Source organism: Manis pentadactyla, chromosome 1 (assembly GCF_030020395.1).
Source record: "Manis pentadactyla isolate mManPen7 chromosome 1, mManPen7.hap1, whole genome shotgun sequence".
In the NCBI taxonomy this organism is placed as follows: Eukaryota; Metazoa; Chordata; class Mammalia; order Pholidota; family Manidae; genus Manis; species Manis pentadactyla.
Window position 1 is genome coordinate 234,015,899 of NC_080019.1, and position 20,726 is coordinate 234,036,624.

The window sequence follows — 20,726 nt, forward strand, 5'->3', positions numbered from 1 at the left end:
AGAAGGTCGATTGTACATAAATTATACCTCGATTAAGAAAACACCGACAATTTGGTTTAGTGACATGGAAAAATGTGCAGGATACAATACTGAAGTTGGAAAAAAAAATGGTTGCATCTATAAAGTTTACGTAGATGCATGAATAAGGAGGACATCGAGAATTTAAAACTACTTTGTTAAATGAGGAGTTAATTTTCCCTTTCAAAAATTTCCTTGTAATTAATGCTCTGAATTTTGGAGCTGTAAATACGTTTTAAAACTTAAAGATGAGTTTTTATTAAAATGTGTGGAGCTGCATTTGCGGAGTATAACAACGAAGCAAAACTGAAGGAACAAAACAGCAGCAGACCCACAGACTCCGAGAAGGGACTAGCGGTTACCAAGGTGGAGGGGTGGGGGAGGCCGGGAGAAGGGGCTTGAGGGGCATCGTGATTGGCACACATGGTGTAGCACAGAGAAGAAGGCAAGTAGTCACTCTGTGGCATCTCACTACTGATGGGCAGAGACTCCAATAGGGTGTGGGGGGACTTGGTAATACGGGTGAATGTGTAACCACGTTGTTTTTCATGTGAAACCTTCATGAAAGTATACGTCAATGAGACTTACAAAAATGTGTGAAGCTGTACGTTTAAAATTAGTTCACTTCTTGCACTTTGTTACACATCAGGTAAAAAGTTCTTAAAGGAGGCTTAAAGGAACGTTCTGGGTGGGCTCTTAAGAGTGTATATCCAAAGGAAAACTCACCCACTTAAAACGTGTGCAGCCTACCGCATATCATACCTCAATTCATAAATGCAGTGAAACTCTTGGCGTTGTGGTGCACGAGGGGTCAAAGCCCGCCGGTCACCGGTTCCCGCACTCAGCCCAGAACCGGCCCTCAGGGCGCGGCCCAGCCCTGCAGCACCTCCTTCCGCGTGCCCGGCGGTCGGCGCCCCTGCAGGGGGCGCCCGAGTCCCACGGAGGGTCGCGCTTCCGCACAGAGCCCGCGGCTCCCGGGCCCCCACGGTCCTCGCGCCTACCGGAGCGGGTGGCACGCGTCCCCGCCCTCCGGCCGCGTCCTGCAGACGAAAGGCCGCCGCAGAGCACCCCGCCGCCGGCGATGACGTCACCGCCCCGCCCCCTTCCCGGCGTGCGCCGCGCCGAGGCTCTCGCCTTCGGTTTCTCCCCGTCGCCCCAAGATGGCGGACACAATGAGCCGGCGCCGCGCCGGTGGGTCCTGAGGCGCCGTGTGGAGGAGCGGTCGGCGCGGCCCACAGTCGGGGCAGAAGAGCGCTGCTCGAGCGGGAGCAGGAAGAGGAGGAGGCGGCCCGCCCGTCGGCCGCCTGCCCGCTCGCCGCCCGCCCCGCCCGGGCCAGCCCCTCAGCAGCCCGCCCGCCGCCTCCCGGCCCCGCCCCGGCCCCGGCCCCGCGCCGCCGCCAGCCGCCGCCATGAAGCTAACCGACAGCGTGCTGCGGAGCTTCCGCGTCGCCAAGGTGTTCCGCGAGAACTCAGACAAGATCAACTGCTTCGACTTCAGCCCCAACGGCGAGACGGTCATCTCGAGCAGCGACGACGACTCCATCGTGCTGTACGACTGCCAGGAGGGCAAGTGAGTGCGGCGGGCCCTGGCCGGCGCCCTCCCCGCCCCCGCGCGGCCCGCCGCCCGCCCCCCGCCGCGACCCCGGCCCGGCCTGTTCTCTGGCTCCTGCCGGGGCCGCTTCCGGCCCGAAGGCCCCTTTTATATTAATAGTGTCAGTAACCGCAGGAATGTTCCGTCCCGTGGCGTGCCTTCGGTCGCCTCGGCGCGTCTGCCTCTCCTGCCAGACCCCGCCTTGACCTTGACCTCTAAGCGCCCGGTCGGCGCACCCCCGGCCCTGTCGGCGCCGCCGGAGGTGCGAGTCGGCTCCGGCTCGAGCCACCGCGCGGGCCCGCAAGGGCTGCCCCCTGCCCCGCTCCACGGCGCCCGCCCGCGCGCCGCCCCCTTCTGGGTGACCTCGATGCAGCCCTGGCCCGCCGCCCGTCGCCTGCCCCGCGGCTTCCCGCGGCCTTTCTGCCGGAAGGCCGCGTGGGTTGCAGCTCTCAGCTGTCAGGGCTTGTTTGTTGTGCCGCTGCGGGCCCGCTGTCCTGTCCTTTCTGTTCCAAACCATTCTCTTATTCCCTCAGATCTGATGCCCACGATTAGTTAACTTCTTAACTACACCTGAAACTTTTCGTTTTTGCCAAGCACAGACGAACTTGGCTGTCCCATCCCGACCTGAATGTGAACCTCCCGTTCGAACAAAGGAAGGCGTCGTATGGCAATTTCATGTTTGCTCTTCTGCCTTTTTTAAAAATTACACTTTATTGTCCACTTATAAATTCCACGTCTGATTATGCGAATTCTGTGTTGCCAGGTCCTCTGGAGACCCACCACACCTGCATCTCTGCAAAATCTCATAAACTCAGCATTTTTGCCTTTTTCTCTTGGGGACCTTGTCAGCATCACTTCACCCCTGTAGACGTGTTTTCTCCAAGTACTTGCTACATTTTGAGCTCCTTTGGAGCAGGGACTGGTTTAGGCTAAATTTGATTTCCCCTCAGCCGCCTTCCCCAAGCAGGCTTGCCAGTTTGGTTTAATTAGGTGGCTACTGGTTTTGTCAGACTTCATTTTGTTACCTAGATCCAGGGCTTATTTTTGGAATCCTTGGTTTTTTTCTAACTTCCGCAGCTGTTCCTTTTTCTACCCCCCCCCCCCCCAGTTTATGTCTTATGCGAAATTTTTTTGGAACTTGTCTCTTCATTTGTGAATTTGGTTATCTGAAGTAATGCTGTTTTGGTCTGAGCTATAATATTCTCCCCAATTTTTTCCCTCTGGGCTAGGAAGTTTTGTGTGATTGGGTCTGGATCTGCCTGCAGTATGTGGAAGAGTGACCTACAGTGGTGGTCCTGGGGGAAGAGAGAGAATAGTTAGCTGGATGATGCTGAGTTATTTGAGTCAGCGTTATTCATTTAGTAGGTGGATTTCTGTCCAGGTCTGGTCCCTTGAATCAGCTTGGGAGGAAAAGTAATGTATATAGCGGGGTGAGGATCAGGGTTGTGGGGTCCTAGAGCCAAAAAATTTGCAGTGACCTGAAGTTTTGTCTTGTTAAAAGTAAAATGTTAATCTTACATATAATGCAATTTATTCACTTGAGTAGCCTCTTTACATAATTACAAACTACAGAAAAGTTACAGATGTTTCAAAGAACTCCCATGTGATCCAGTAATTGGTTATATTTTGCCCCATTTGCTTTATTCCTATGTAAGTATTTATATGTGTGCTGTTTTTTTATCTGAACAGTTAGAGAATAAATTGGAGATAGCAAGCCGGTTTTTCCCTGAACACTTCAACATGGATTTCCTGAGCACAAGGGCATGTCCATATAACCAGAGTTACCCAAATTAGGAAATTTAATATTGATACAATAGTATATAGGGCATGGTCTTTTAAACTTTTTCTCATCAATTAATTGTGATCTTGTTTCATTGTGATCTGTGGTGAGAAAGTGGCCTGGTAGTTAGGAGACCTAGGTAGGTCTAGTCTGGCCTCAGGTATGTGACATTGGTCAGAGGATATCTTTGGCCTCAAGGAGTTCATGATCCTGAGTGGTAATGTGAAGAAAAAGTTTGCCACTAGTGTAGGTCAAACCAACATTGGGAAAAAAAGTAATGTTTCCTTGGAAGGCATGGTATCTTTATTAGATGGTACTAATGTTAGCATTTGGGAGTTTGAAATGGCTAAAACAAGAATCTTTTTTTTTTTTTTTTGGTATCATTAACAATTACATGAGCAACATTATGGTTACTAGATTTCCCCCATAATCAAGTCCCCCCCACATAAAACAATATTCTTTATGCTTAATATTTTCCAGTTTACTGTTTAAACTTTTCATTTATAAAGGAGTTCATCCACTGAGTGATTTTGCATCTTGAAAGAATATAAAGGATATTACCTGTGGTAGGTGATTTGAATTGCTCAGAGAAGCTGTTAATGTTATTTATTCATACCTGGTCACCAAAATCATAGCTTGTATAAAGCAGCTTACCAAAATATTTGTGAAAAAATGTCATCTGTAAAGATCCTCTGCAATGGATGTGATATGCTAGAATCTTGCTTTCAAACTAGGAAACAAGGTAAAAGATTCGTTATTAAGAACAGTGTTACTGATAACTTGGAGAAAGATAGTATAAAAATGGGACTGAAAATTTTCCTTACATCACACCCTTTACCACAGACTTTTCAGGCTTTGTCTTCACTATTGTACAGACAGACTGAAATACTGGGATTAGTATGTTTCTCTTTCCATTTGCAGAAGTAAAGTCAGCAGCTATCTTTTGATAGCAAGCACACATGTATGCTCACTCAGTCATTCACTGGTTACCACATAGTAACCGTAGCAGAACCCGGGATGGTGAACTCAACAAGGTAGCCTTTGAGATATTTTTAGCTTATCTTTTCAGTAAAGGTAAGAATGTGGAAAATTCAGTGTGTACAGAGTGTGAAATCTTGTTTGGAAATAGGTTTTATATAGGGAAACCCTTGACCTCATTGATAGTAACAAAAATTGAAAGTGCAAATGATTGGCTTCTTAAAGTTGCCTGAGTAATTTGATCGTTCAGCATCTAGGTTCCAAGAGGATTCTGCATTGAAAGGGTGAAATTCTTTCTTTTTGATAAACTGGACCTCTTGGTAATTGGTACAGTGTTTATGAAATCCTCCTACATTTAAATGTAGAACATTATGAAGTTTTCATTTTGCTGAGATCAGTTTCAGCTTGATTTTCAAGATTCTACAGAGGAAGACATCTAAGGAACTTCAACAAATGGATTGTTAACCTCTAGCTTGGAAATATGTGATTTTACGTGAAAGTAAAAAGAAAACCATAAGTAATTTTGCTAGGGAGTTAGGCTTGCCTTCTTAAGGCCAAGTGCTTGGACCTTTAGGGTAGGGAGGATGGATAGCTGCTGCGACAGCAGGTTACATTAGGAAAGGCAATACATTTTGCATGTGTTTTCAGTTTCGACAAATCATTTCATCTCGAAGAGCTTCTTTCTAAGTGAGTGGCTTAAGAAAAGTTCTGGCCTCATTGGTTTGACATATTTCCATGTCCCTCTTTGTTATAAGCTGTGACTTGTGTTTTCTGTGCCTTTCTTCCCAAATAAATGTAATTTTCTGAAAGGTTACTTTGGAACATTATAAGAAAGACTAAATTTAACCCTCAGATTACTTTCACTTCCTAGCCTTGGCATTTGGTGTTGAGAGGGGAAAGGTGGTTTGCACTTGATTGATTGCATTTGTTTTCTACCTTTTGGAAGAAACTCTGTTTATTCCCAATGTTAGAGCTTAAAAAGATTCTTCACTCTTGCCGCATCATTCAAGTGCTTCTCTTGATATTAATGTCTCAGGTTTTGGTGATAGAGGATTTTGATGGTTTTCTTTTTCTGTCCCATTTCCTCCTCAGACCAAAGAGAACCCTGTACAGTAAGAAATACGGCGTGGACCTCATCAGATACACTCACGCAGCAAACACAGTTGTTTACAGCTCTAACAAAATAGACGGTAAGCAAGCCTTCTTTTTAGAAAGTCATGGTCATGGTTTCTTGTGTTAAATAGTTGGGATCTTTGTGATTACTTTGCTTTGGTTCTAGTTACTTGAATGTAAATGTTTTCCTATGATGTTAGCAATGCTAACATTGTTATGAATGGCAGGATGCTGGAAGCGAGTCCCTAGTACTTTTGAAGGATGTGAAGCTGAGTGAAAGGTGTCCAGTTTGGAAAGGAGAATGGGGATAGGAAGTAACAAATCATATTTATGGTCAGTACTTCTTGGAACTTGAAAGAATGCTTCTAGAACAAATGAAAGAACTCCTGACACACAGCAAATTGTAAACAACAGATGCTTGAGCCGTGGTAGTTTAGGGGGCCTTAGAGGAATTTTTGGTGTATGCCCTACTTTTTATTGTCTGTGTGGTGGTATAGGACAGTGAAGTGACTTTAGTTATGTTTGATTCCAGGGGCTTTTTTATCTTAATTTTTTTCCTTTCTCCCTTTTGCTTTTGAATAAAACAAATTGTCTATGAAGAGTAAGGAGTTACTTTCAGAAATTAAACTTGTGAATTTCTTTCTCTAATAAATGGTCTCTGTTTTTATCGGCGTTTCCCCTGAAATACGGCATTTGCAATTGACAGATTGTCTTGGTAATTGATCTATGATGCTTACTTTCATATTAGGACTTTTTTTTTTAAACTTATCTCACTGATTTATTGATTGTTTTTACTTTTTGCAGTAAGATTTTTGAAATGCTCAACAGAGATTGCTTAAACTGCTATTTTGAATATGCGTATCTCAGCAGATGGGCAGATTTTTTTTGTTTGTTTTTTAATGAGACTTTTCTGCCAGTACTTGATTTTTAGTAAGTATATCATTTTTACTTTTCATGCGTTTGTTTCAGAAGTGGTTTTCTAAGTAAGCAGTACAATTGATGCTTTTGGACAAGAAGATACAACATTAGGATCCTAAGGAAACGTATCTGTGTGATTTTCTGAATGACTGGTTTATTTCTTCTGTTGGGGTATTTTGTGTTTCTCTGGGTGAATAAATGAGGATTCTCCAAATATGGTGCAAGATGAGGCAACTGTATGGCCCTTGCAGCTTTGCTGCCAGGTCCCTGCTGGGAGGATGTTGCTGCCCTGTTTCGAGTGCATCCTGAAGAGCTCCTCCAACGCTCCATTTCCTTTTGCCTGATTCCAGGCTGAGGTAGTAGTTTGTACAGTTTGAGGGTCTATGATACCACCCGGTACAGGAGATAACTGTACAGGCCACTGCCTTGCCAGGAACAGCGCGCCAGCTGCTGAGTGGGGCAGAGAGGATGCCAACACCTGCTGTCTCTGGGAAACCAGGTAATGGGGAGGAAGTCTCTTCCTGCGTAGGGCAGGTGAGTAGTTCCTAGCAATGGAACCACCAGGAAGACTGCAGCTGTCCCTGAGAACTTTGAAGATGAAGACGTGTTCAGGGAAAACCATGTAGATGTCAGTTTGGGGACACACAGAGTGCCCTTTCTCCTTTCCCAGCTTATTATGTTCCCTCTGAGGAGAAAGTGCCCCTGTGAACCACAGGGCTGGCGTGGTGCTTCCAGCCTCTTCATTTGTGTTATGTTTGCCTCCAGAATGTTCTTTCTTTGATTTCTTTTCTGTATTTTGCCACCATTTTGTATTACCTCTTTCTCAATAATTGTTCCTTATTCCTTGTCTCTTTAGGGGCATTGTACTTTCCAGTTCTATTCTTTGTAGCACTTCGTTCCCTTCCCATTTTTGTTTGTGTACCTTTTCAGATAGAATCATTTGGTTTTTAAGAATATGGTCTTGTTCTCCCCATGCACACATCTCAGTGATTAGGCTTCTCTTTGATATTATCAAAATCTAACTGCCATAACTTGTTAGTATAGTTCATGAGTTTGATTTTTAAACATCTTGTGATCTTTTTAACCCAAATTTCCTCACTTCTTCTTTTGGTCACTTTATTACTATTTTTAACTCACTTCTCTATGCACAAGGGACTGTTGGATAGATGGTTAATTAGAAGAGAAGTTGCAGGACATTACTTCTCTTCCATTTTGCTTAGTTATAATGTAAATTGTATATTCAGGTAATACATGGGGTCAGGCTTGGGTAAGTATGTCCAGGAGAACCCTGGACAAAAATATTATGCCAGAGTGCAGCCTGATCCTCAGCTTAGCATGGCTGCTTCATTCTCTGGGCTGGTTTCCTCAGCAGCCAGATGTTTTCCTCTAAGGCCTGCTGTTCTGTGGGCACTCAAACCATTGTCATTTGGCAGGGAGCTGAGGTGACACTGGGGTATATTTACAGAACAAGTCACATTGTAAATATGCAGAAGCCAAAGACTGGTAATAACAATGGTTTCAAATATTGCTCTGTATGCTGTCAACTTAAGAATTCTGCTTTTGAAGTATGTGAAATCTGTAGTGCCCACCCTTCAGCTGTGGGGAGGAATTATTCACCATTATCATTATTTAGTCACACCTTGCTTGGGTTATGGAAAACAATTCTTTGACTTTGTCGTTTCAAGATGAAAATGTAAAGTAAATTCCTTTAAAAATAGTAGGATAACATCATGCCGTATTTGTCTTTTTACAGATACTATTCGTTACCTGTCCTTACATGACAACAAATACATCAGATACTTTCCTGGACACAGCAAGAGGTAAGAGCCAAGTGTTAGAGAAGGAGATGGTCTTTTTATCCCTGGAGGTTATCCAGATTGAAGAGTGGAGAGATGTTAATTCGTGAACTGAAGCTGCCCCTTGCTGCTGTTGGCATTCCTCTTCGTCTTCTCTTGTTAACTCCACCTAAACAGTCAACTTGCGATTAACTGAGGTTGTGGAGACATGGGTAGGACTTTATATAGATAAACTGAAATCTCAGCTAAAACATAATTAGGAAAATGTGGATTAAAGATGAGGAAACCTCTTAGGGCCGTAAGTATCAGATGTCCCTTAATGAAAGGACCATTTAGGGGTATGAAGCCTTCCAGTACAGGTGGTCCCCACTTCAGCAGGCTCTTGCACTCCAGAAGCATCTTCCATGTGAAGATCTTAATGAGGGTGCAAAAAAATTAATAAAATTATTCTTTGTTACTTTTCCATTTGATAATGCAGGTTGGTTGCTTTTCTGTCTCTTACCTCGGTGCCCCTTGTATTTTTTTCTCCAAGGTTTCAAGTCCTGACTGCATGTTAACTGCATTTCTCCTTGATGACATTTTAATCACTGGCGGGTATTTCCTGCTGCTTTCATTTGCAAATGTACTCTAGCCCAGTGTGGCTTGGCGTGTCACTGAGGTCTGAGTGGAGGCGGAGGCGGGTTGAGAGCCCCCTGATTTGGGCCGCAGTTCTCATTGAGTCAGGGCGTTTCTGTGTTGCCGAAGATGAGAGGTGGCAGCTCTTGGTTACTGTGCAGTCGCAGACAGAGAATGGCTTGTGACACGTAGATGTTTTACTTATTTATAGTCAAATTCGTGTTCACAAACATACTGTCTGTAATTAAGAGTTGACTGCAGTTCAGAATTCTTTCTAATCTTCCCAGTCATCCAACCTCTTGATCTCCTAATTCTTAGTAGATGATTTTGTCCCTCCTTCTTAAGAAAACCAGAGCAATCCAAAGTGAGTTCTTTTCAGCTTCTATCCCTCCCAACCTAAATTCTTTGAACCCTTTCCCTGAAAAAAAAAAATAGCTCTCTTCCTTGATGAACCAAGCCCCCTCTTTTTGCTTGCTTCCATTTCCCTCACTGGGCATTTCCTATACCTGCAAACTTAACTAACTTGGTTTTCCATATCTTAAACGTCTTTCTTGGCCCATTACCCACTCCTTTGCACAGTCAGACATAATCTGCATGCTACCATCTCCACTTCCTCACATTCATTCACTGTTAAATCACTTTTGATCGAGTCCCAGAATCATTGATGGGGCTTTTTCCAAGCTGTTTTATTTCACTTTCCCTGCTGCCTCTATAGTTAAAATCCATTGCTGTAGCTTTTTTGGAGGGGGCAGGACTCGGGCAGTTGGGGGCATGATGTTCAGCCTCTTGGTAGATTTTTTTTTCTTTGGCAGCTGACTTTCCCCTTCTTGGCTCTGTTCTTGCTTGGTCTTTTTCCCTTAGACTCTAACATAAACAAGGTTCTACCCTAGTTGGCTTTTTTCTTTTCTTGGCTTTTTTCTCAAATACTTCCATCACCAATTTCATCCACCTCTACTCAAATGGCTTCCAAAATCATATTTTTAGCCCCATGTGTCATGATTTCCAGGCTCAACTTTCACCTACAGGTTTTATACACATCTGCACAGATGTGTGTCCTCCATGCTCCCACATGACAGGCCTGACACCCTGGGCATCAATGTTAGTTTATTTGGGCCAGCTCCTCTCTGTCCGCCTCATGTTTCTTCATCTCCCTCCCATCTAGTTCTCCTGACTCAGATAAACTCATAGTTACCTGTTCACTCACCCCCTTGTTCCCATCCAGTGAGTTGTTAAATCCTATTGATTCCATACAGGTCTAAGTGCCTGTGGTCTGTCCTAGCTCCTGCCCCGTCAGGTGGGGGCCAGCTCCTCACTCATCGCTACCGTGCCTCACACGCTGTATTTACAGTTCTGACCACTTCACAGCCCCCTGAGGAAGCCTCAGTGGTTCCTCCCATCTGTCTGACCCCTGGGAGTCAGGCTCACCTCCTCTGGCGCTCTCCCATGTCTAGCATCATCTCCTACACTGCAGTTGAGGTGAACTCTGTGCTGCTTCCTGGACACTTGCCTCATGCCTTTCTATCTCGCCCCTTCCAGGAAAGCATCTCCCATTTGCAACCCTGACCACCGCAGTGCCGCTGCTTTCCGGAAGCCTTCTCTGACTCTCTCTTGGAATTGTCTAGACTAGACAGTTAAGCTTCCTTAGAGTTGAGGTCTTGCTTCTGCTGGTATTTCTTGTACTTTTCAGCATAGAGCATTGTGCCCAGATAGACTTCCTCTACCAGCTTTTGACCTGAATACCATGGCATAAAATCACAGGTCTGTATATGTTCTGCTCAGTCTTTTTGATTACCACCTCAACACTCCCAGGAAATGTGAGAATTACTTAAATTTGTAAGCTGAGGAGCTAGTGCAATTGATAGTTGAGTTATATTGGAAGAAATTTTTATTTTAGGCAAAAACTTCATTTTAAAGAAAATACATATTTTCCTATTCATGGCATAAATTTCTTCTAGTGGAACCAAAACCCCCAGAGCCCTTTTCGTTGTCATCTAAAGTTTAAACTTCCTCTATTTCTAGATAAAAAATTCCAGTCACAGATGAGCTGCGCAATTCGATTACCTTTTTTGACTTCAGACTTTTTTTCTTTGTCAAAATGAAACAGTACACCATCACCATTTCCTTTATAATCCTCATCTGTGACACCAGCTCGTGTATCTGTGAAGTGTTCTGCAGCCTGGCCAGAGTGTGGATCCTCTTCCATAACATCCAGAAGGAAGAACCATCTGAATGTCTGTTTTCACAAGGGCTTTCTCCATAGGTGGCACTTATGATGATAGGTCCTGAACGGGTCACAGCCTATAGTCCTCAAGGAGCCCCTGGCTGGGACTGTGGCTTGCTCTGGAGGCAGGTAAAGCGCAGCTGCATGCCATCCTTTTCTGTAGGCCAGGCCCAAGCGCTAAGGGCATGGCTGTGTCTCTTCAGAGCCGGGTGTGGTGGAGGGAGAACTGGAGCAGAGGGTGAAAGAGAGCTCAGGATGAGACCCTGGAAGAAATGTTTTTCAAAGAGTAACTCTATGGGGTAGCTGTAAAAGGGGACCCATATCAGAAATAGAGTTTCTGCACAGGGCTCCAGTTCTCTAAGTGTGTCCAAACCAGCAGTATCACTGTCACCCAGGAGCTTGTCACAAATGCAGGTTCTTAGACCCCACCTGAGACTGATTGGATTAGAAGTTCTGGAAATGGGTCTGTGTTAAGGTCAGTCTGTGTTGCAACCTACCCACCAGGTGATGCTCATGCCCCTCATGTTTGAGGAGATCTGGATGGTCCACAAACCTGTCGTTATAGAATCGTGGTTTTGTTACTATTTTAATTGAAATTTAGTGCGGTATCATCAATTCACCTTTTAAAATATACCATTCGGTGGTGAGTATGTTCACAGAGTTGGGCAGCCATCACTAACCTACCTGATTTCAGAACACTTTAATCCCCCCAGATGGAACCCTGTGCCATGAGCAGTTGTTTCCCCTTCTCTGTCCTCCCAGTCCCTGGCAACCACAAATCAACTTTTGTCTCATAGCCTTTCCTTTCCTGGATGTTCTGTATACACACGTACCTTGGGGTTTGCAGGTTCAGATCCACTGCAATATGGTGAATATTGCAATAGAGCAAGTCAGATGAGTTTTTTGGTTCCCCAGTGCATGTAAAAGTTATGTCTGTATTATACTGTAGTCTACAAAGTGTGCAATAGCATTATATCTAAAACAATAATGCACATACCTTAATGTATCTGTTGCTAAAAATTGATGACCACTGTGAGCTCTTAGTAAGTCATAATGACCGATCAGAGATCACTGGAATAAATATAGCAGTAATGGGAAAGTTAGAAATTTTGTGAGAATGACCAAAATGTGACACAGAAACACAAAGTGGGCCAGTGCACTCTTGGGGGTGAAGTAGTGCCCATAGGCTTGCTTGATACAGGGTTGCCACAATCTTCCATTTGTGAAAAACACCCAATAGCTGCAAAGTGCAGTACAATAAGGCACGAGGGAGCAGGGCATGCCTGGAAGTGAAGCCAGACGATGTGGCCTTTTGTGTCCGACTTCTTTCACTTACCATGTTCCAAGGATCATACATGTAACATGATTCAGTACTTCATTCTTTTTATTGCCAAGTAATATTCCGTTGTATGAATATACCACATTTTGTGTGTATATTCATTAGTTGATAGCTATTTGGGTAGTTTCTATTTTTTGACTATTATGAGTAATGCTGCTGTGAACATATGCGTACGTCTTTGTAAGGACCTATGTTTTCATTTTTCTTAGGTATATACCTAGGAGTATAATTTCTGCATCATAGAGTAACTAATTTTTGAGGAGCTGTAAAACTTTTCCAAAACAACCACACCATTTTACACTCCCGCCAACAATGTATGAGGGTTCTAGTTTCTCCACATCCTCACCAACATTTGTTACCACTCTTTTTGATAATGGCTGTGCCAGTGGGTGTGAGGGAGTATCTCCTGGCTTGATTTTCATCGGACTCTTACATTTTCATGTGTTAGCTTTAAGTTGCTTTTTTCATTATACTAGCTGCCTTTAAGTATTCCAGGTTTTTCATGTATCTCTGTTTCTTACAATGGCAGTTTTGGGACAAGAGGTATATGTAGGTAGACAGGTAAACTGGTTTAGAGTTCACATCCAATTTTTGCAAATATTTTGCTTCAACTCCTATTTATCTTGATGCCTTATAGGGTAGTGGCCTTGTCCATGTCGCCTGTGGATGACACTTTTATTTCTGGATCTCTTGATAAGACCATTCGACTCTGGGATCTCCGGTCTCCTAACTGCCAGGTAATGGGACTTCTCAGCTACACTGGGAGTGTCTTCTCTGGTGGGCAGTAGGCACTGTCATCAACTCTCCCTCTTGAGGAAGGGGGAAAGCAGTGGGTTCCCCTCTGGGATCCCAGTCTTTTTAAGCTATGGAGAAAATGTGTTCTTGGTAGGTAGCTGGTAATTAAGCAAATACTCTAATTCAGTGCATATGGCATTATGCTGTGCACATATTGCTTAGAACAGTTTTCCTGAGGCATTGAGCTATATGGCTTTGGCCTCGGGGTTTATTTTCATATGAAGTCAGTGTGTATAGAACTGTACAGTTAGTACAGTGAAATCAGTTGTGTGAAGATCTATGCTCAGAAAGCCTCACTGTAGTTAGGTTCGTTTGCTTTTTCCATACTGTAGGTGGGCTGGTAGCTTTTTGTATCCCTTGACTTTCATCTACTTGAGAAGAGTAAATTATATAGCAGTAGGCTCCTGGGTTCATTAATTTTTTTTTCTTATTTCCTTTTTCTTAGGGCCTCATGCATCTACAGGGCAAGCCAGTTTGTTCTTTTGACCCAGAAGGGTTAATTTTTGCTGCAGGTGTCAATTCTGAAATGGTCAAACTTTATGACCTTCGCTCTTTTGATAAGGTAAAATCTTTGACTCTTCGCACTAGTTGTTATGGACATTTGGAAGGGTGAAGCGAATGTTTCAGAGCCTCTTCTACAGTAGAGGAGGTGTGTGGTAGACACTGGAGAGTGTCAGAGCAGCAGTTCATGTCCTACTTCTGCAGTCAGAAGGAATCTCCAGGGAGAGGATGAGGGCTGGTTTCGGCAGAAGGAACTATTGATGGGCCATGGGCCTGGGGCTGCTGTTTTTATCTTCCACAGGGGCCATTTGCAACCTTTAAGATGCAGTATGATCGGACTTGTGAGTGGACAGGACTTAAGTTCAGCAATGATGGCAAACTCATCCTCATCTCCACCAACGGCAGCTTTATCCGTCTCATTGACGCATTCAAGGGAGTGGTGATGCACACATTTGGGGTGAGCTGACAGCCTTTGAGCTTGGCTGTTCCCATCCTGGACCTCCCTGGGCTGAGAACTGTGTTAGCTGGTTGGTGGAGACCATCAGTTATCCTAGACTCACTGACCGAGGCAGGGATTTGGCATTTCTTCCTGTGCATGTTTCTCTTGGATTCTCAGGCATTCACTTCTCACCCAGTGACCCAAGTTTGATGTTTCGATATAAAATGCTTCCTGACCATAAACATTTTCTTGCCACCTTGAACATGGGGTTGGGATAGGGGGTCAATTGTAAAGGGTGGCGGCTGAGTTTGGAACTTTGTGGCCCTACAGGAGGAGGAGAGCATTTTGCGGAAAGAAAGGTGATGTGTGCGCTAGGTCAGTGTTTATAGGCAATTATTTTTTGTTAATGGTGCTGTAACAAGAGAATGTTCTGCTTTCTTAGGGTTATGCCAATAGCAAAGCTGTCACACTGGAGGCCTCATTTACTCCAGACTCCCAGTTTATTATGATTGGTAAGCTGCTTTTATCCCCCTTAGGGGTTACTTTTCTGGTACCGTGTGTTTGTTTTGTTTTAGTAATTAAGAAATTATTTATCTTCCTTTTGGTAGATGTTCTCAGATTTCTGTGTAGCACATTATGCCCAAGTCTTTAAACTCTCCTGACTTCTCAGTTCTTCCCTGGGAACTGGAATTAATGTTGGTTTTCCCTGGACCTGCATTAGCATCAAACTGTACACGCACCATCTTACTAGCAATACTAACTTTCGGTATAACCCTGTGTTCTGTAGTCTTAGTGGCTAGATACTGGTATGGTAATGGTATTCAGCCTCCTTTTTAATGAGAAAACTGAAGTTAGGGAGGAAGTGATTTGCCCAGGAACAAATAACTAGGATCAAGGTCAGTTCCCAGAGTTCTTTCTTCACGGTGTCTCCTCCCTCTCAACTTCTGCTGAGGGCCGGGTCCTGAAACTCAGCCTCTCTGCAGATGTTAATCCACATCTCTTTCCTACTTGTCTTTGTGTTGTGTTTTGAGCTATTGTATCTTCCTTGTCACTGTCTTTAGGTTCAGAGGATGGCAAGATCCATGTCTGGAATGGAGAAAGCGGCATAAAAGTGGCTGTGCTGGATGGCAAACACACAGGCCCCATTACCTGTTTGCAGTTCAACCCCAAGTTCATGACCTTTGCCAGTGCGTGTTCCAACATGGTATGTGAACAGTGGAGATGTCCTCCACCTAGGGGCCTTTTCCAGTGGGGTGGTGGGTACCTAAAAGAGCCCAGCAAGGTATGTTTCTAAATAGGTACATTACCAACACCCCAAGTTCGTGTTTCTCAGCTGCTGCTTCCCTTCACCTCCTAGTATCTGATGTCCGGTTCAGACTGGTCTTCAATTGTACTCTTCTTTCCATGATCCAGGATCCCCTCTGAGCTCCCAGGAGCTCTTTGGCCAGGCTTGCTCTGGCTGCTGGTTTTATACCCAGGGTATCTGGGGCTATGCTTCAGAGCTCTTTGGCTTTTTATACTCTGAACCACCCTTTTGTGGCTGAACCTTTCCATTTTCCATCCCTCTCGGCTTATGCTGAATTCCTCAAAAATTCGAGTGGGTCATAGCTCACCACTTAGAATGTGCTCCAGGCCCCATCCCTCCCTAGGAAACACTAGCAGAACAAAGCGTCCATGAGTCTTGGTCTCCAGTTTCCTCTTGGTATCTCTAAACCTACCTGAGTGTTTGGGGACAAGGCGTTTTGCTAGACCACCTAGAACACGTTGTTGTTGCCCCCCTTTTTACCAAGAAAATGGTGTCAGAAAAAAATGTAGCAAACCAATCCAACCCAATCCTTTTCATTTTCTGCAGCTCAGGAAGGAAAGGGCTGGTCTGAGGTCCCCTGGGGAGCGAGCAGTGAGGCCAGGTGGCTCAGGCACCTTCCTCCGCGACTGTGCTTGTTCTTATCCCTGGGCGGCCGTGGTGGGCGGGATGCAACCAGCGGCAGGGGGAGTGTCCCCAGAGATTGCCCTTCCACTGGATAAGTGGGTGGGCCACCAACCCACGACCCCTGCCCTGCCGGGGCAGGGTCTGTCTGTGCTGCAGGGTGGGGGAAGAAGTGAGGAGAGGCGTGGTGTTTTGAAGCTGACTCCTGCTCTCCTTGCAGGCCTTCTGGTTGCCCACCATTGATGACTGACCCTGATGCTGCTCGGCTATTTCTGTGCAGTGAGGGCGGCCAGCAGGAAAAAACTCAGAGAGGACTGAGATCATACTGGGATTGGATCGTTTTACTGGTCTGGAGACCATCCTTCCACACAGCCTTCCCATGGATGTACTGTATATCTGCTCAAAAGGAAAAAACCGCTTTGCCGAGCTGCTTTCACAGGACTCTCGGTGCAGCAGATACCATCGGGGCTGATCCTCCAGCTGTCGCTGCCCTGACCTCCACCAGAGGAGTGGCCAGACTCACAATTAGGGAATAGAGGGGCCCTCAAGACGCCTCCAGTCTGGAATGTTTGCTGCTGAGTTGCTGGAGTTTATTCTGCACACCCCCTTCTCCCGCCCTGTGATGCATGGGAAGCCTGTGCTCTGGTTTCGAGATGCTAGGGCAGCTCAGTGCCCCTCACCCTTACCCTGCATGTCTTGTGACTGGGTCTCCCTGGGTCATTGTGGCATTATTCCACAACCATCATGTTAATTAGGTGCCAAACATTTACAGAAGTAAGTCTTCATATATCTTGGGGTCAGAAAGGGACAGAGACAGAAGGACCGTGCTTGCCAGGAAGCCTTGCAGGTTAGTTGGGTGAGGGTGGGTGATCTGGGCATGCTTCAGGCGCCGGGCGTTAGGTGGGAAAAGGCCCAAGAGCCTGCAAGGGAGGGAGGGGTAGCGGGTGAGCCCCTAGGGCTGGGAGGTTGAGCAGCAGTCTGGTGTGGGCTCCATCAAGACAAACCCGTGGTCCTTCTGGGTGCCTACCGAGCTTGGTTGTGTACAAAAGCAAGGTGGGAGTTTATTTTTGTATATGAGATACATCACGCTTACCTGTGGACCTGTATTGTGGAGTGAGTCTGAGTTGTTTACACTGATATGCCTTCCCTGCCCACCACAAATTGTGTACATAGTCTCCAGATGATTCCCCGGCTCCCAATCAAGAGCTGATTCTAGGCCTGTGTTATATGTTATATTCAGCCTTTTTATATATGACCTGGGTTTCTGTTGTATTTTAGCACAGTGTGTACACCTTCATTTAAATATATTGTGTGTGCATACATCTACACATATAAGTATGTATGCATATGTATATATATACATCTGTCATTTCCCAGAGCTCAGCCCAAGGAGGTGGAGCCCTGTGGCCCAGGAGGAAGGGTGCTTCCTTGCGAATAGTGTTCGCCGCAAGTGTTAGTGAGTCTTCCTATTCCTTGTTTTCCTTTGGGAAACTGAATGAAGCAAAGCTTCCAGTGTTTGCTCTTCCTATGGCAGCTAAGTGAGGGTCTCGGGAGGACTTCCTTGTGCTCTTCAGGCCGTACTTTGGGGCCCTTTCTGCAGTATTAGCTCCCTTTTGCCTGGTTGATGCTCTGTCTACGCCTGTACGTGTGACAGTCACTTTTGCATGCCTTTGTGTCTGGCTTCCAGCATTTGGGGGACAAGGTGCTGGAACCAGAACATTTTCAGTTTGTCAAAGGCTTCTTTGCCAATTACGGATCACTCCTGTTAACCTAATACATCTATGCTTTCTTGCTGCTTTTCCTTACCTTCTCTTGGGAGAGGGAGGGGTCCTGATCAACATTGAGATGAGCTGCGGCTGGCTCATGGCTTTTTCTTCCCCTGCATGGCCTCAAGTGGTGTGTTAACTTCACTTATTTCCCAAATATTTAAACAGGTAACATTCCCTGCAGATCCAGAAAAAGGCCCAACAAGGTTATGACTTGCCCATGAGTACTTAGCAGCTAGAGGTAAAAGCAAGCCATTACTGTCTCTGTTCACAGTAGGAATTGCCAGCAGTTACTTTGGTTTTGTTATGTTTTATTAGCAGTTATTTTTTGACTTGTTGCCCGAACTTAAAGGGCAAGGGGCTGACCTGTTTCCCAGAAGGAGACCTGGATCTGCAGTTTCTGCCATGCTGCCCACTGTGTAGCTCTGCCTTCCCAGCAGAGGGACTTCAGAAACCAAGATTGGAACTTTTATAACTGTCAACTTCTGGCTTTCCAGGGTAGAAAACCCACGGTAGGAATACCTGTTTAGAGTGCTAGGAACGGTGAGCTTAACTCACATCTGCAACCAGAGCGTAGCAGCCTTGCCTGTCAGCAAGGAAAATGATTTTGATTTGTATTTTCCTGTGGCCAAAGTGAGGCACCATCCTTTGAAAATACACAGTGTGGCCTTTGTTTATAGGGACCTGTGGCTGCACAGCTGGCTCCTGGGTCAGGAAGCAAAGGGAAAAATGTAGCTGGAAGTGAGGTGGTGAGGTGGTGGGGATGGGGCAGAATGAAGGGCGAAGGGGCTGTACAGGTTCTCTGGGAGCCAGAGGCGCTCAGGCCCTTCTCAGTGGAGAGGGCCAAAGCCACCGATTTGTGACAGTGATGTTGCAGTGATTTTTTTTTTTTCCAAAGAAAAAATCTTCCCTGTTGCAATCATAACTAATGCTTATTAAGGAAAATTTGGGAGCTTAAAATTTAATGTTTGCCACCCAAATGCTACCACTGTTGATCTTTTGGTGTTAAATGTTCCTCTAGACATTTCTGTGCATAGATTTTTGGTGTTTATGTAGTTATTCTACTGTATATACAATTTTATGTCCCTTTTGTACTTAACATAAACATTTTTTCCATGTTGTCTGTCTGAAACAGAATTTTATGGCTGCAGCCTCTTCCGTGGGGTTTCTGTAGCACTGTTGGCTTGGCGCCTGGAGGCTGGGAGGGATGGCTGTCTCCAGCTAGCGGTCCTGGTTCCTACTGGCACTCACTGTGATGCTGCGTGGATGGATCTTTGGGCTCCCTGGGCCTGCCCTGGTGCCTGAAGCCTGTGGGCTGGTGGGAGGAACTGCTAGACCTAGCCCTCAGTGCACAGCAGCCTGGGTCTCCGCAGCCCCAGGCTCTAATGGGCAGCCGTACAGGCAGAAATGTGACTGGCCCAAGCCAACCCTGATTTTAAACACTACATCTGGCATGTAGCTCAGGCTGCCTTTCTTCCCTGACTTACCTCGAGCCCTTGATCCGATTGGCAGCCTCTATAGCTGGAGTAAGGTTTCATCCTGTCAGGCCCTGGCTTCTGGGGACAAGCATAGGGGTCTTTTGGAGACTGCAGCACCAGTTCTGGCAGGCCTGGCCAGTTGCTTGGTGACTCGCACTGCCTGGCTGGTAAGGTGGCAACTCCTAGAGCATGCGTTCTGCTCAGCATCCTCAGCGGCGGGACCTGCCTCCTACCTCTTGCCTGGCCCTCCCTGAACCAGAGGACACAGCCTTGGGTCTGCTCCTTTATCCTGGGTTCTGGGAGTTTGGCAGAGGGCTTGGAGAGGCAGCAGAGGGAATATCCCAGCTTGTGAGTGGCAGGCCACGCCTAGGCCCTCCTGACAAAACTGCTTGAGGAGGAAGACAGCCATTGTGGCCTGGGGGGGGAGGACTGCTGCATTTGGCTCCAGGATCAGTGGGGCTGTCCCTGCAGCAATCAGTCCTGTGGGTTTAGCTTGCTTGCCATTGAGAGACATGCTGCAGCCACTCCCTGGGCTTCAGCTTGTGTGAGGAGAAAGTGCAGGCAGTGGTAGGAACCAATGCAATCTGGCTGTGGGGGACAAGCTATCTGGCTCAGCCCCCACAGTTGAGGTGGGTGAGAGGTGGGCACAGGACGCTGTCCATGCTTTGCTGGTGGCACGGGACTGCTGAGGAAGAGCAAGTACAGTTCCTGTAGGCTGGCAGAGGACACCCTGCACTTGCCAGCCACCTTACCAGAGGAGTTGAAAGGCTACCTGGGGTTTCTGGGGCTAACCAGTTGGTCAGGACCCAGCTGTGAACAGAAGTAGGCCCAGAACTACTGGGCTGTGACTATGACTGTGAAAAAGAAAGTTTTTGGTTTTTCCTTCCACTTCCCTGAAGGATGGACAGGAAATGGAATCTAAATGACTTACGGGCAGGAAGGGGGTTTGAGCCGCCCCACTGAATTAAATACAGGCATTTTACCCTCATTTCTGGGGTCTCTCCTCCCTGCTTATAGTCCAGGGCTATGATTTACCTGATAAGAATTCATCTCAACTGTAAACTAAAATAGGCATGGGTCTGGGGAGGCTGAGGTCATGAAGGTAGCTGCCTCATAGTTCAACACCTATTTGCCAAACACCTGGGCCGAGGCATGGAGAGGTGAGGAAGTCAGCTGCTCATCAAGCCCTGGAGCCCCAGCGGGGCCCCAGTGGGCTGTCTCTGGCTAAGTCTAGCTCTACAGAAATCTGCACCCAAAACATAGGTTAGAGGCACCCCTCCTGCAACATCAAGCCTGGACCTTGCAGACGGTGGGGGAGACCTCCTTCGCATTCCCTGGCCTGCACCTCTCACCGGGCTCACCCCAAGCTGGGAACGGGGGAGGCCAGAGGACACTGCCCCGACTAGAGGCAAACCTGCAAGGTGGAGCCAAGAGTGCTTGGAAGGGAACGA

General features: G+C 46.2%; 1 protein-coding gene, 1 long non-coding RNA gene and 1 pseudogene across 2 annotated transcripts; 2 read left to right on the forward strand and 1 right to left on the reverse strand.

Moving 5' to 3' along the window:
* Positions 1-1,187: 1,187 nt before the first annotated feature.
* On the forward strand, positions 1,188-18,917 carry WDR82 (WD repeat domain 82). The gene is made up of 9 exons (XM_036878410.2): positions 1,188-1,588; positions 5,460-5,557; positions 8,152-8,218; positions 13,007-13,106; positions 13,610-13,726; positions 13,967-14,122; positions 14,547-14,616; positions 15,166-15,308; positions 16,252-18,917. The coding sequence occupies exons 1-9, from the start codon at positions 1,428-1,430 to the stop codon at positions 16,279-16,281; spliced, it is 942 nt and encodes a 313-aa protein (XP_036734305.1). The 5' UTR covers positions 1,188-1,427; the 3' UTR covers positions 16,282-18,917.
* LOC130679099 (uncharacterized) lies at positions 1,596-2,712 on the forward strand. Its single transcript, XR_008992073.1, has 2 exons — positions 1,596-2,271; positions 2,373-2,712. It is a non-coding gene; the product is annotated as an uncharacterized LOC130679099 (long non-coding RNA).
* LOC130683337 (deoxyuridine 5'-triphosphate nucleotidohydrolase, mitochondrial-like) lies at positions 10,739-11,176 on the reverse strand (annotated as a pseudogene).
* Positions 18,918-20,726: the final 1,809 nt, after the last annotated feature.

Coding starts and splice junctions, on each gene's coding strand:
- WDR82 (XM_036878410.2), top strand. CDS start 1,428: ATGAAGCTAACCGACAGCGTGCTGCGGAGCTTCCGCGTCGCCAAGGTG. Junction 1,589..5,459: donor TACGACTGCCAGGAGGGCAA/GTGAGTGCGGCG, acceptor TTTCCTCCTCAG/ACCAAAGAGAACCCTGTACA. Junction 14,617..15,165: donor CTCCCAGTTTATTATGATTG/GTAAGCTGCTTT, acceptor CACTGTCTTTAG/GTTCAGAGGATGGCAAGATC.